Genomic DNA, 14229 nt, shown 5'->3' with positions numbered 1-14229 from the left:
GTACTGATCTAAGCAAGGTGCAAACGGTGAAGATAAACACAACTGTTCAGCGATTTTCTCGAATAAACCTGCACTTAAAACGTAAAAGAACACCAAAAAGCACAACAAGAACACGAATAAACATTCTAGCAAAAGAAGTGTGACAAATACACAAAGCCAATGCTTCTTTAATGATAATTAGCAGTTAGAACACTTGAAAGCTGCAAAACAATAGCTTTAGCCTTTAATACACAGAGCCAAAAAGAAATCAACGTATTTCAAGTTATCAATCGACCTAACACTTTCGTATCATTCATCAGCCACATTCACCAACTCGTACTCCACCAGAGAGAGATTGTTATCCTCCTTAACCTGAAAGCTAGCAGGTTCAGTAACCTCAACACGACCCCATTTGTCAACTGCTAGCCTCATAGAACCCTTGAACATGTCAATCTTGGCGTTACGCAAGATCACAGTAGTCTCAGGCTTCATCAGGTCAACTGCAATAAAAGAAAGCCAATAGGAACAAATTAGTTTGCCAAACATAAGGAACAACTCAAATGCAACAAGAAATCTTCGTGATTCAAATAGATTGCACTCCAGAGAAACGATTTCAGGATATTAGAAACAACAAACAATTCACAATTCATGATAGTCACCAGAAACAACTTCATTAACTTATCTAGTAGTATCTTTATTCATATTGCTTTAGAGAGTGAACTCAGATTCCCTTCAAAAGGATACAGCATTGACAATCGCATGTGTGTTAACTAATAAAAGCTCTCATCAGCATGTAAGAAGTGAAGAGGCGAAAATTAGAGTTGAATCTCATAAGCCTCATGCAAGACAGATTTTTTACGATTTACATGATAATTTGATCGAATAGAATGCAATTTTTGATTAGTTTTGCATCACATTGGTAATACTATCATATTGGGTCTATGGATCAATATAAGTCATACAGTCATTAATTTCAAGGTCAACTGAATAGATTAATCTCACTTAAAATACAAATTAGGCAATCCAATTTTGCAAAAGTTTGATGAGAAATTAAATTTCTAATTCTAAATTAGATACAGATCAAGTTTACCAGGCCTACTTAATAATCTAAATCTTATCTTTAATATAAAAAAGAAATGCCACCAAAACAAGGGCCAGAAAACTTCAAGAGAGAACATGCTAAAAATTAATATTACTATTAAAAAAAATCCAATTACAAACGAATTTTTTAAAAATCAGAGAAGTAGAGCAAGAAATACAAATCAATTCTTTCTATATCTTTGTATTTTCACCAACAAATTTTCCCAACTCATTCTAGATGTGAATGGAAGCTAGGAACACCAACATAAACATAAGAAAGTTATGACCCATCCTTTCACTTCCATGTCATATCTTCACTTCTCATCTTCATTCTATATCAATAAAAAAATAGGAGTAATATTTGTTAAAAAGGTGAGCCAAAGGCGAACGCCTTGAGTAGGCGATGTCTTGGGAGCCCTGATAGGGTTATCCAAGGCGATTTCTAGAGGTGAGCATCTCAAAGAGCCTTACAGTGCATAAATCAATCGCCTTACAGCCCTAAGAATAATCAGGTAGATTGCCTTAAATGCCTTAGTTGAGCGCCTTACACCCTCTTTTGGTATAAGCCTTAGAAGAAGTCCATTTAATTTGGGGCAACCACCAGGCATGTTTCCCATTCTTTTCTCTTCCTATAAGTTCCAGGGTACCTCACACCCAAGGCTAGCGCCCTAGTCAAGGACCTAGAATCTAGGCTCTAAGACGCCTTGCGCCTAACAAAAAATAAGGGCGTAATATAAAATGACTAAAAATAAAGGCAAAAGAAATAACATCCATGAACACATACATAGAAAATCACCAGCCATTGACAGTCTTCTACTTCAATTGAAAGTAAAAGAAATTAATTCATCTCCTCCGCCAACAATTTCAAACCCACTAATAACATGTTCAATATCAAAAAAACAAGACAAATTCAAACTGAACAACATCTATTGGGTCACAACAAAAGTCATTCCAAAATGGTTGCTTTCACGAACAGAGCATCCACGCGAAAAAGTCTAAATTTCTTGATCAGAAAAACCACAATTAACAAAAAAAAAAAAAACAAAACGATAGAGAGAGAGAGAGAATAATACTTTGCTCATTACGAGCAGTGAAAATAATGGTTCCAGTCTCATCACCAATAACACATTCAGCAATACGAGTAGGACGAGGATTAAGAGACATAGAAGATGCCGATCTTCCTTTATTTAAAACGATTTTAGCGCTAACAACCTTGACTGTCAAAGTATGACCAGAAGATCCAGGTTTGAGCTGGTTAACCTTGATGAATACCGGCTTTCTCTTGGCAGTCGTGGTGGCAGCTGGAGCAGGAGTAGCAGGATTTGTTGTCGCCATTGATAGATTAGAAGAGATACAGACTAAAAACCAGAAAGCTTAAACCCTAACCCTAGACATGAAAAAAAAGGGGAAATGCAATCGGGAAAAGTACGGATGAAACCCTAAATGAGAAAAGAAAGTTTAGTGGGTTTATTTGAGACTTCAGTTACCTGAAAGTTAAACTAACGATTAAGCAGTTCGATTTTGATCGAAGTAAAAGTTACGTGGTTGCATTCATATAAAAAAATATTTTTACTATTTTTAATTCAGTAGTTATTTTTACTAGTTTTGACTCAGTAGTTCGATCTAGTTGCTCTTACAAATTTTGATTCAGCAGTTCGATCTAGTTGCTTTTACTAATTTTGATTCAGCAGTTCGATATAGATCGAAGTCAAAGGTATGTGGTTGTATTTATGTTAAAAAAAGTGTAAATGTTTTCAATAACTTCGATTCAATAATTTGATCTAGATCTAAATCAAAGGTACGTGATTGTTTTTATGTAGAAAAAAAGTGCAGTTACTTTCACTAACTTTGATTTATATTTGAGTTTGATCGAAGTCAAAGTTCCATAATTGTATTTATGTAAAAAAAAAAGTGTAGTTGCATTTAATGTTTTTGATTCACCATTTAATCTAGATTGAAGTGGAAAATATGTGGTTGTATTTATGTAAAAAAAATATAGTTGCTTTTATTAACTTTAATTATGCAATTCGATTTAGATTGAAGTCAAAGGTACGTGGTTGCATTTATGTAAAAAAAGTGTAGTTGTTTTCACATATTTTAATTTCAATTCAATAATTCAATCTAGACCAAAGTCAAATATACGTGGTTGCATTTACGTGAAAAAGTGTAGTTATTGTGTATATGAGGTATAATCTCCGATAAGAAGACAATATCTTATATTTGGTCCAAGAGAGGTTGAATAATTTGTCAATGATGAATTTACTCAACCTTTTAACCGAATTCGTCTTTGATCTGATTTCAAACAATTTAAAATTATGTAACAAATCAATGTGGATATAAGTCCAAATTTCAAATCAACTCGAATCAGCTGACACGAAATTGGTCCGATAACTCAAATGAACTCTCTTACGGCCTCACTTTCCCTCAAAACTGGGAAATAAAAATATAAAACAAATTTTTTATTAAGACCGTCTTATCGGGAGACGGGTTAATATGGGCTAATCCAATATTTTGTTTAAAAAAAATGAAAAAAAATAGTTTTCATTTACTTACTTAATTTTCTTTAAAAAGACATTAATTAGATTATTTGTATGAACCTGTCTCATGATGAAACGGTCTCATACATATCAAGCTGAAAAATATAAATATGGGATTGAACTATAGGCCAGTAATGCTAGTGTCATTTATTTGTCGAACACTTATGAGTTGCATTTTGTGTATTAACAATTTGTTTTGTCGACCAAACCCTTTTTCTTGTAGTCATATGTAGGCCATTTTCTAGCCAAAATAGTTGTCATGTTTGTTTTTATTATGTTACCAAGTTTAGATGTTTTCATAAGTCAGATGGACTTAAATTAATATTAATATTAATATATAATAGCGTATAACTTTTTAAGTATGAAAGAGGTATAATTATTTAGTTGTCCGATGTATAAATATAGAGGTGTTTAGTAAATAATTGATAATCAATAGTTAATAACTGATTTGAGTGACTAATTTAATCAATAAAATTTATGAGTTGGTTTGATAAGTTGATTTTAAACACGATACTAAGAGTAATTTGTTTGAAAAAAACATATTCATAACAATAAGCTTTTAAACCTGTTAATTTGCTAAACTTTTTGATAAGAAGGGAGTGTTATTTTAAGATATGTTACTCCCCATATTCTTTTGATGATGCAACAATCTGTAATTGTACAAAATTTAAGAATAATTTGATTGAGTGGATAAGATTTATAGTAAAATAAATGTGTGGATAATAATTAAAAAAGTATTAAAAAATATTTTCATAAATAAAATTATTGAAAATAAAAATAGAGTTAATAAAGTTGGTGAATTATAATGTTGAAGCATCAAACTCGCTCAATTGATGGATATACACTTCACATAATGACATAATCATACTTTGGTCAATTTCTTAACTTTTTGTAAAGATAAAGAATCCAATCTACATCTCCAATTTCCATAAATACATCCCCCTCCTCAATTTAATTCAAGGAAATATATTTTATTCAATTAATCATTATTTACTAGTATTTTTTTTTTCCTTTCTTAAATTACTCTCATTCCTCTCACAACGCACTGATTGCAATTGAGGTGAAATTTAATCGAAAAGAAAATTATATTGAAGATATAATAGAAATAAATTATTAGATGCACATGGAGTATAATTTGCAAATGTGTTGGGAAGATTTGTCCCATATTAATGAATTAAAGATGGTGTACACACTTTATGAATCATTAGAGCCCGCCTTCCGGTCCTATTGTCATATGGTTTTGGGATGATATCTCTTTGGTATATAAAGTGCATATTTTTCGATTGTATTCTGACATTGACAATAAATCCAATCCAATTTAACATTAGATCATTGATCAACTGGGACCCTGATTAATTACTACAACATGCGACATGACGGGGTTTGCATGTGATGGGGAGTTGGGATGGTTTGCCTCACATTGATGAATTAAAGATGGTCCGCACACTTAAGTTATTGGAACCTTTCCTTCCATTGGTATATGGTTTTGAGAAGGTAACTCCTTGACTTATAAAGTATGTGCAGTATTTTCCGATTATACGTGGACTTTTACAATAAATTTAGCCCAATTTAAATTGGTATTAGTAAAGCCGATAATTTCAATCAACTAGAACCTTAATCGATTAAAGATAGTGTGCACGTACAATTTATAAGTATTAATTGGATTTTAAGGCCTTTCTTCCATTGTCATTTTGGAACAATATCCCTTAACTTATGAAATGTGTATCTTATATTATACCGTTTATACTGATATTAACAATAAATCCAACTCAATTTAAGATACAGTCAAAAGAAAGATCAAAGAGTCAAATTATATTGCTAGCTAAAAAGTTACAAATCGACAAGATAAACTAAAATAAAAACTGATACAAATTATCACAGATACAATTGTTATAAGTTTACATAAAAATAAGAATTCAAATGGAGGCAGCACAGGTAGCATAGTAAGAAGCAAAGCAGATGTCTTGGCATACTTAAACTCTCCATTATGCTGCCACATACTCTCTTTTGCATGTTCAACCCTAATACTATGTAGCCACATATCTTTATCTCCATGCTTTTCTTGTCCCCTTCTTATTTCTTCTTTTTGTATAAATTCTCTTTTCCCCTTTCTTATCTTTAATTCTTATCATCATTTTACACCATTTCTTCTCCTATTTTTCACAAAAAAGAAACCCATAAAAACTACTACAGTAAAGATTGAACAAAATGGGAAGTAGTGTATGTGACCATCATTTTCATACCCATAAATTTCACCCTCTGATTTCCCCCAAACAAGCCCTTCAAGATCTTAATATTCCTCCTAGAAAGCTTCTATCTCGTCGTAGTAGTGATCTTTCCGATGGTTATGATGGTGATTCCTCTTCCATGCAGAAGTTATCTTCATCCCGAGAATCTGATGTTTTTTTCGACACCGATGATGATCCGTACTCATCCGATGAGTTTCGTATGTACGAGTTTAAGGTAAGAAAATGTACTCGTAGTCGTTCCCACGATTGGACCGACTGCCCTTTCTCCCACCCTGGGGAGAAAGCTCGTCGTCGTGATCCCAGACGGTTTCATTACTCGGGGACTGTTTGCCCCGAGTATCGCGGCACTGGGGATTGCACTCGTGGAGACGAGTGCGAGTTCGCGCATGGCGTTTTCGAGTGTTGGCTACATCCCGCTAGGTACCGCACCGAAGCGTGCAAAGACGGGAAGAATTGTAAGAGAAAGGTTTGTTTTTTCGCTCACTCGCCTCGCGAGCTCAGAGTTCTCCCTCTTGAAGACGTCGAAAGAAAAGAAAACGATGTCGTTCAACACGAACAACATTGTTGTAAGTATTGTTGTACACTTTCTCCTACATCTACTTTACTGGGGTTATCCAACTTTTCTCCACCATTATCTCCGTCGCCATCTCCGAAAACCCCGATGGGCCCACGGGCCGGGCTAATCCGATACTCGGACCGTGCTATTGCATGTGCTAATAAAGGACTGAGTTATGAAGACATGGTGATTGCCGACTTATTAGGATCTATAAATTTGAATGAATCTTTAAGCCCTAACAAGGGTATAATTAATCGTCGAGAATTATGGGTTGACGTTAATGGTTTAGATAATGAAATAGCTAATGATTATATTCAAATTAATCCTTCTATTTTCTCTTCTAATTCAAGAAATTTATTTACTACAACAATTAAAAATAATAATGGTGTCGAGGAAAATCCCGATCTTGGTTGGGTTAACGATCTTCTTATGTAGTTATTGTTGATCTTATGAGTAATTAAGGTTGATTATGATGATAATTATGTTAATTAATTAATGAATAAAGGGTTTGGGTGACGATGATGTACATTTCTTCTCTTAACGTACACTATAAAAGAACGGAAGGGATGATGATATTCTGTATTTTTTTTGGCATGGTTTTGATTTAAATTATTTGGGATTTGTATTTTTAATTTTTCCAATGTAATATATTAGGAAGTCCCAAATGTTTTGGGTCTTTTTTCATGTATTATAATGGATGATTATGTAACTTTATTAAAAAGTATTCTTGTGAAATAATAATGTAGTATTAATGGTTTATCAAATTTGTATATTAAATAATGGTTGTTGTTTTCTAATTATAGTAATTAATCATAAGAGTTTAATTGTGCAATAACAAGTGAATTACATTTCTAGTAATTTATTGGGTAATTGAAATATGTGCTACAAGAACAATATTGAGTGTTAAATTTTTCGCCCACTATTAACGAGAGCTTTTTACCACAATGAAAATTCTTTTCGCAATATAGAATTATAGATATTAAAAATATTACTGATTTTTAGTGTAATAATTATTGGTTTTTATTTAACTTATTTTATTAGGTGTTTAGTAATATATGTAATTAATACTGTAGTTATTCATGAGAAATGTAGTGCGAAAAGTTTTAATATGATTTTTTATTATGCTCTTAAGGTCAAATAAATGATTTTTTCTATATATACCAATAGAAATTTAAATATTTAAATTAAATATCGTTAAATATAAATATATTTCATCAAAAGTGTATTTTAAATTTGATTCTTATTTAATTTTTTTCTTCTTGTCCACTGTCATTTAATTTAAGAAAAATAAAATAAAAAGTAAGTTCACATTTCTATTTCACAGTATAAAATTAATTCTGGATTATTCTGGAAGGCTAAAAATGAAGAAATGAGCTGGCGTGATTGTGGAAAGAAATATCGATACTCCAATCTATACACTCACTATCTATTTTGAGAAGTTTGTTCCTCAAATATTTAGAACACAATTTTTAAAAATGAAAACAGTAACGAATTCGAATTCAAAATACTTATGTGTTTTATGTTACAAAATTCAAAAATAATGAATTATTTTATTAAATCACAATTTTTACAAATTTTTAATCAAATTATTTGAATTATAATTTAAATAGATACGAGTCATTCAGAATGAGTTAGCAATTTATTTCTACAAGTGTCTCGAATGTTGAAACAATTTAAAAACTTTTGTTAAGTGTTATATTTTACTCAAATTAATTATAACATATTTTTATTCAAACTAAAATCCAATGATAATAGATTTTTAATCAAATAATTTAGATTATAATTAATTTATTTTTCTTTTAGAAAATAAAAGGTTTTTATTTATTTTATTGAGAGTTCATAATTAGGTTGAGGTGGAATGCACACTTGTCATCATCATCATATTCAATATATTCTGTTTATAGAAAAACTATGATCAGAGTCTAGGGAGGGAAGGACGACGACAATTCATAACCATAAAGGAGAGTGCAGTCAAAGAGTCCCTCGGCTCAAGTAAGATCTTCAAAGAGCGCCAAAAATTGTAATTACTCAGAAAGCCTACAACTTACACACACGATGATAACAATAAATTAAAAATTAAAATAAAAATAAAAAAGAAAAATTACCGTGAATAATACAACCTTTTGTTAATTTCCCTATAATAATACTATTAATTAACCATGAATATTACCAACTTAAAGGGGTGTTTTCCTAGAAAATCTCTAACATGTTAAAAATCAAACTGTAGGTGATTATAAGACAAAAAAAGCCCCTAAGTTGATATTATTCATGGTTAATTACTAGTTGGTATTATTGTAGGTAAATTAACAAAAGGTTGTATTATTAAAGATAATTTTTCCAAATAAAATAAATAAAAATTAAAAATTAAAAAAAAAAAACATATAAAGAAAGAAAATGGTGGACACTTGTATTTCATGCAAATGCAAGGAATGCAGCTATTCTTTGTTTTCTTTTTCATATTTCTTTTACCAACTTTTTCTGTGATGTTGAAATTAATATTTATTCCATATTTATTTACCTTGGAATATCAAATTACCTATAGTCTTATGAATTACCTCATACCAAGATCATAGTCCATATGAGTATCGCAGATTGTCTCAGTATAACACCTTTGAACTTTCGACCCTTTATACAGAACGAAAATACAAAAGAACGGAGGAAATTTGAGTATTACAAAAAAAAAAAAAGAAATATAATAAAATATTTAAAATGAACAAAGAAAGAAAAAGGTTAAAGTTTGAATGATTTAATTAAAGGAATTGAAAACTCCAAACAAGATTGTGCGGAAATTTCGATAGCATCTGTCCTAAAATTTGACGAAAAACATCATCAGCCTTGTAACAAAATATCACGGCGAAATGATCATCGCCTAATCTTCGGTCGACTTGTTAAGTATGGATCGTGGTTCCATTGTTAACGCTTGCGTTTTAAAATGACTTAACTCTTTAAACCATACGGAGTTATAAACTACGCAGTGGAAATACAAATATACAAAGGAGGAAATAAGACCTCATAATAAAACGTATACAACCAAAGTTCACAAAAGACAAATAAGAACTACAAAATCAAAAGATAACGGTATGACATAGGTTATGGTTCGCCCTCATCACTCCCCCCCAATGCAATGCAAAAGAAGCTTCAATACTTCCTACGTCTGTCTATGATCCTCCTGCTGCTCGACATCAGACCAAAGGCCAATGTGTCATAGCAAGACATCATAGAAAGTTATCAAATAGACAAACATAAACACAAACACTTACGCGTCAGTAACTAGCATCAAATATAATAAGGCCAACTATTAGATAACATTATGTTATACAACAACATAAGATGATTTCATCAGACACAAGCACAATTAGTAACCTTTTATCGTCCACCTATACTTTTTAATCTCATTACGTCCTTTCCAACCCGAACCATGTGTTCTAGGGTAGAATGCAGGTCTTCACCCTCCTCTTCTCAAAACATAAACTCTTGTGAAACACGCGTAGTATCAACTGAACCAAGGCATTAACAGACTACCTAACACATGACCTTATAGAGCTTGTCTATCTTAAAGTAAGTGTGATCATAATCTATCTTTGGGACTGGTAACTCCCTTGAGGTAACTTAACTTAGGCGCACTTCTCACTAGCATAAACTACTCGATCATTGAATAAATTTTCTATCAATGAGTAAACGTTCTATCAATGTGTAAGCTTTCTATGAATGAATAAACTTTCTATCAATGAGTAACATTCTATCAGTGGATCTTTTATCCACTTCATGGCATAGTGACAAGGCCAAGGGCGTTATCGGTCATCCGATGCCTATGACAAAGTATGAGCTCATATCTCCTCCAGCTGACCTTCTCGGATCCTACCTTTGGGAAAAAGACACACTGGGGTACCAATCCAGTGAAGAGGCCACCATATTGGGGTTTGCAAAGCCTGCATGGTAACACCTCGGTCAAGGGGCGGTATCGGCCACCCGGCACCCAATGACAAAAGTATGCTCATACACCCCATACAGTGATCCCGTCGAATGTCACCTAGGGGACTATTAAATCAACCGGACATGGTCTAGTTGAGTCACGCCAGCTAATCATAATCTAATGCTTTGTCAAATGGGAATAACTCCCGCATTCTACTATTAATGAGTGCCTTGGGTAGTAACCCACTGAGCAACTCAAACAAGATACGAAATTCACCTATAAGGAGTCATTCTAACGTCATGTAAGGCATAATCCAATTCTTAAATAAATAGGAGGGGTCCCCGCTTTCAACTAACACTCTCATTCTCTAAACTATTCTAAGCGCAAGGTTCTTCATAATCGATGGTTCTTCATATAAAGTGTATTCACTAGTACCTCATAGTTTCGATACAATGCATATTATCACAATAATTAATAATGTCTTAAAGCAAATTGCATATAAGGGTTAGTTACTGCGTGTACGTACCTGCATGCGTCACTGCACGACCAAAAGTTAAAAAAATCACCCAACTAAGGTTCTACTTTTCGCTTATGAACTAGGAACCTATACAAGTTAGGAATAGAACTAATAAGTTCCTTTAACTACTTTGTCATACCAACTAAATGCCCAAGTAACCACTATCACCCATTCAACATGAGTTTTCGATTACTCTAGCACGCACACAACTCATTCAATACAAGTCAAAATCATTAACTCAACACAACATAAGTCTTTTCATCAATTTAAAAGTAAAAGTAAATGTGAGTTGTTCCTTTACATCAAGTAATTTGGAGTATATCAGTTCGCGTTACCCAAAAATAACTAACCACAACTAAGCCTTACAATTTTAACATATCACTAATATAACGATAAGGAAAATCTTAGAGTTATTGAATCGCTATATCATTTGTTACATTCTCCAAGGTAGAGGGAACTATAATCAAAACAACATGACAAGTAACTTTGGCAACCTTCGACAATAAGTTGATATTATGCTCTTGGCTTTACTAAAATTATGCATTTATAACTTCAATGACGACCTACTAAGAGTACTTGCAATCCACAACAATCAATCACAACAATTAGCAATTATTACTCCCAATTAACAACCAAAACCATAACTATAGTCAACTATAATCAAAATCATTACTAATTATCACAACCATAATCAACCAAGTCTTAAAACAACTTATAAGGTTATTCAATTAATCGATACACCACCAAAGTAGCATACAACACACACACACACTACTAGTAATCTTATCTCTAAATCAAACCCTAATTATTTCATGTTCAAAGATAACCATTTCTATTACCCATGATAAGATTAAACCAAATTAATACACAATCAACAACCAACCCATAATTTCTCATCACACTTGAAACCCCAAATCATAAATATGTTCAATTCATTAGTCAAACTCTTTCCCACAAAAAGATTCAATGAAAATAACACAAAAATCAACATCACACTCATAAACTTAATAAAACTTTTAATTGAAAACAAGAAAAATCAAATGGAAGAAGAGGAGGTGTCTTACAAAAGTAAAACTAGCAAAAGGTGAAGGGGTAAGTGAAGATTGTGGTGGTGGCGGCACGAGACCAAACCGGTTGGAGAGAGGATCCCAAAACCGGCCACCTTGGTTGGCGGCACGCGCAACAACTGCAGCACCCTATTTGGCTGCTACTGTGGCTGTTTGGAGGGGAAGGAGCAGCTGTGTCACAGGGAGGAGAGAGGGAAGATTGGTGGTTTGTGGGAGACCGGCGTAACACCCTGAGATTTTCTGACGTCATTAATTAATATTTTAATAACTTTTAAGAATTTTATAATTATATTGAATCAATTTAGAAGTATTTTTAATAAATCTCTTTCATATATGAATTTAAATATTAACATATAATTATCTTAAAAATACAATTATGATCTCTAAAAAAAAGAAGTTCGAATCAAAATTATTATTTTATTAAAATGTGTGAGTACACAAAGGTGAGTCTCTTAATTGAGTCTCGCAAGAAAATGAATTTAGATTAAATAAATAAATAAATAAACATAATAATGATAATAATAATAACCATGATAAAAGGGCATAAAACCCTTGTTGCTCAAACTAGCCGTCACTCCCCTCCTTTTCCTCCTTCTTTCTCTCTTTTCCCCTTGCGCTGCCAGTGAGTAGCAACCGACCAGCCTTTTGCACGGCCCCACAGAAACACTAGTTTCTCTTCTCTCCTCCACGACAGCAACCAGCAGCCACCACAACAAGACAACTCTTCTTCCTCCCTACGAACAACCACAAGCAGCAGTGGGATGCATGGCCTTTTCCCAGTAGCGAGCAGGGTTGCGTGTTGCTCTCACAGTAGCCGGCTGCCCCCTAGTGCCGCTAGCTCCCCACCTTGGTTCTCCACCACCACGACAACCACCTACAATCTTACCCTTTACTTGTTCCCCCATTGTAAGCCATCATCCTCCCTTGATTTCTTTTTATCATTGTTCTAACTAGAATCTCATTAAGTTTATGAGTTTTGTAGTGATTTTTCATCATTCTTTATTAAATCTTCTTATGGGTAAGAATTTGATTAATGAATTGAATGTAATCATGAGATAGGGTTTAGAGTAGGAATGAAAATGATAATAGTTGTACCGCTTTGTGTTTGAGGATGTTTTATAATTTAATAGATTGGTAGAAGCTTTGAAAATGTGATTTGATTGTGAATAGGTGATAATAGTTGTTATAATTGAGAGTATTAGTCACAAAAAGTGGTGTTAATTGTCACTTGTATTATAAAGATGATGGTGGATATTGTTGTTATAATTGAGTATTATTGTTAGTCGATTGTGGTATGGTCGTGGTTATTAAAGTTGAATACCATCATTGTTAAAGTAGGAAGAAACCATTGTTGCCATTTTTGTTTCAAATTATTTGGGGAAGTGCTTCTTTTCATGCCATTTTGTCATCACGAGTAATCTTGTACATTGTAATAAACTATACCGCAAGGCTATCACTAACATCAATATCATTATAAGTTGATGGTATTGATTTTGTTATGCAAGTGCTAGTAGCCTAGGGCATTTCATAGTGATGAGGCTTCATACTTTGAGTCTCATTGGTTTAAAGAAAATTGCCATAAATTGTTGAGAAAGCTTACTTGATTGTTGGTTTAGTGGATGTGACAGCTTATGTGATTGTTGATTTAATGTCATAACATATGAACAAGTATAAACGGAGTAATGTGAATTGGTTTAGTATGCATCAGAATTAGTGGAAGTTACTTTGAATGGGTGAATGATTGTTTGTTCTAGCAGTTAGATGCTCTTAAGTGGAGACAAATAGGCTTATTAGTTCTACGCCAACTTGTATAGGTTCCCAGTTCTTAAGAGGAAGGTAGAACTTTAGTTTGGTGATTTTTGTGGCTGTTTGGTCGTGCAGTAACACTTACAGGTACGCACATGCAGTAATTAACCCTTATATACAATTTTCCTTCAAGAGATCATTGTTTATTGTTTATTATGATAATGTGCATTGTAGACTATGAGGTACTAGTGAATACACTTTATACGAAAAGCTATCGACTATGAAATCCTTGCGCTTAGAATAGTTATAGAGAATGAGAGTGTTAGTAGGAGGCGGGGACCACCCCCTTTTATCTAAGAATTGGATTATGCCTTACTTGGAGTTAGAATGACTCTTTTATAGGTGAATTTCATATTTTATTGAGTGGCTCAGTGGGTTTTGGCGTGCTGCTATCCCATAGCGCTCATTAATAGTCGAAAATGGAAGTTATTCCCATCTGATAAAGTATTAGATTATGATTAGCTGGCATGACTCAACTAGATAATGTCCGGTTGATTTAATAGTCCCCTAGGTGAGGTCCGACGG

General features: G+C 33.0%; 2 protein-coding genes across 2 annotated transcripts; one reads left to right on the top strand and one right to left on the bottom strand.

Moving 5' to 3' along the window:
* Positions 1–100: 100 nt before the first annotated feature.
* On the bottom strand, positions 101–2573 carry LOC130806763 (uncharacterized protein At4g28440-like). Its single transcript, XM_057671964.1, has 2 exons — positions 2133–2573; positions 101–479 (listed from the first exon to the last, which is right to left on the bottom strand). The coding sequence occupies exons 1-2, from the start codon at positions 2392–2394 to the stop codon at positions 289–291; spliced, it is 453 nt and encodes a 150-aa protein (XP_057527947.1). The 5' UTR covers positions 2395–2573; the 3' UTR covers positions 101–288.
* Positions 2574–5565: 2992 nt separating this feature from the next.
* Positions 5566–7182, top strand: LOC130806222 (zinc finger CCCH domain-containing protein 2). Its single transcript, XM_057671219.1, has one exon. It carries the CDS (start codon positions 5805–5807, stop codon positions 6834–6836), a length of 1032 nt encoding a protein of 343 aa, XP_057527202.1. The 5' UTR covers positions 5566–5804; the 3' UTR covers positions 6837–7182.
* The last annotated feature ends 7047 nt before the right edge of the window (positions 7183–14229 follow it).

This window comes from Amaranthus tricolor, chromosome 2 (genome assembly GCF_026212465.1).
Source record: "Amaranthus tricolor cultivar Red isolate AtriRed21 chromosome 2, ASM2621246v1, whole genome shotgun sequence".
NCBI classification, from domain to species: Eukaryota; Viridiplantae; Streptophyta; class Magnoliopsida; order Caryophyllales; family Amaranthaceae; genus Amaranthus; species Amaranthus tricolor.
Note: the sequence above shows the minus strand (reverse complement) of the source record. Positions and strands in the feature narration are given on the sequence as shown.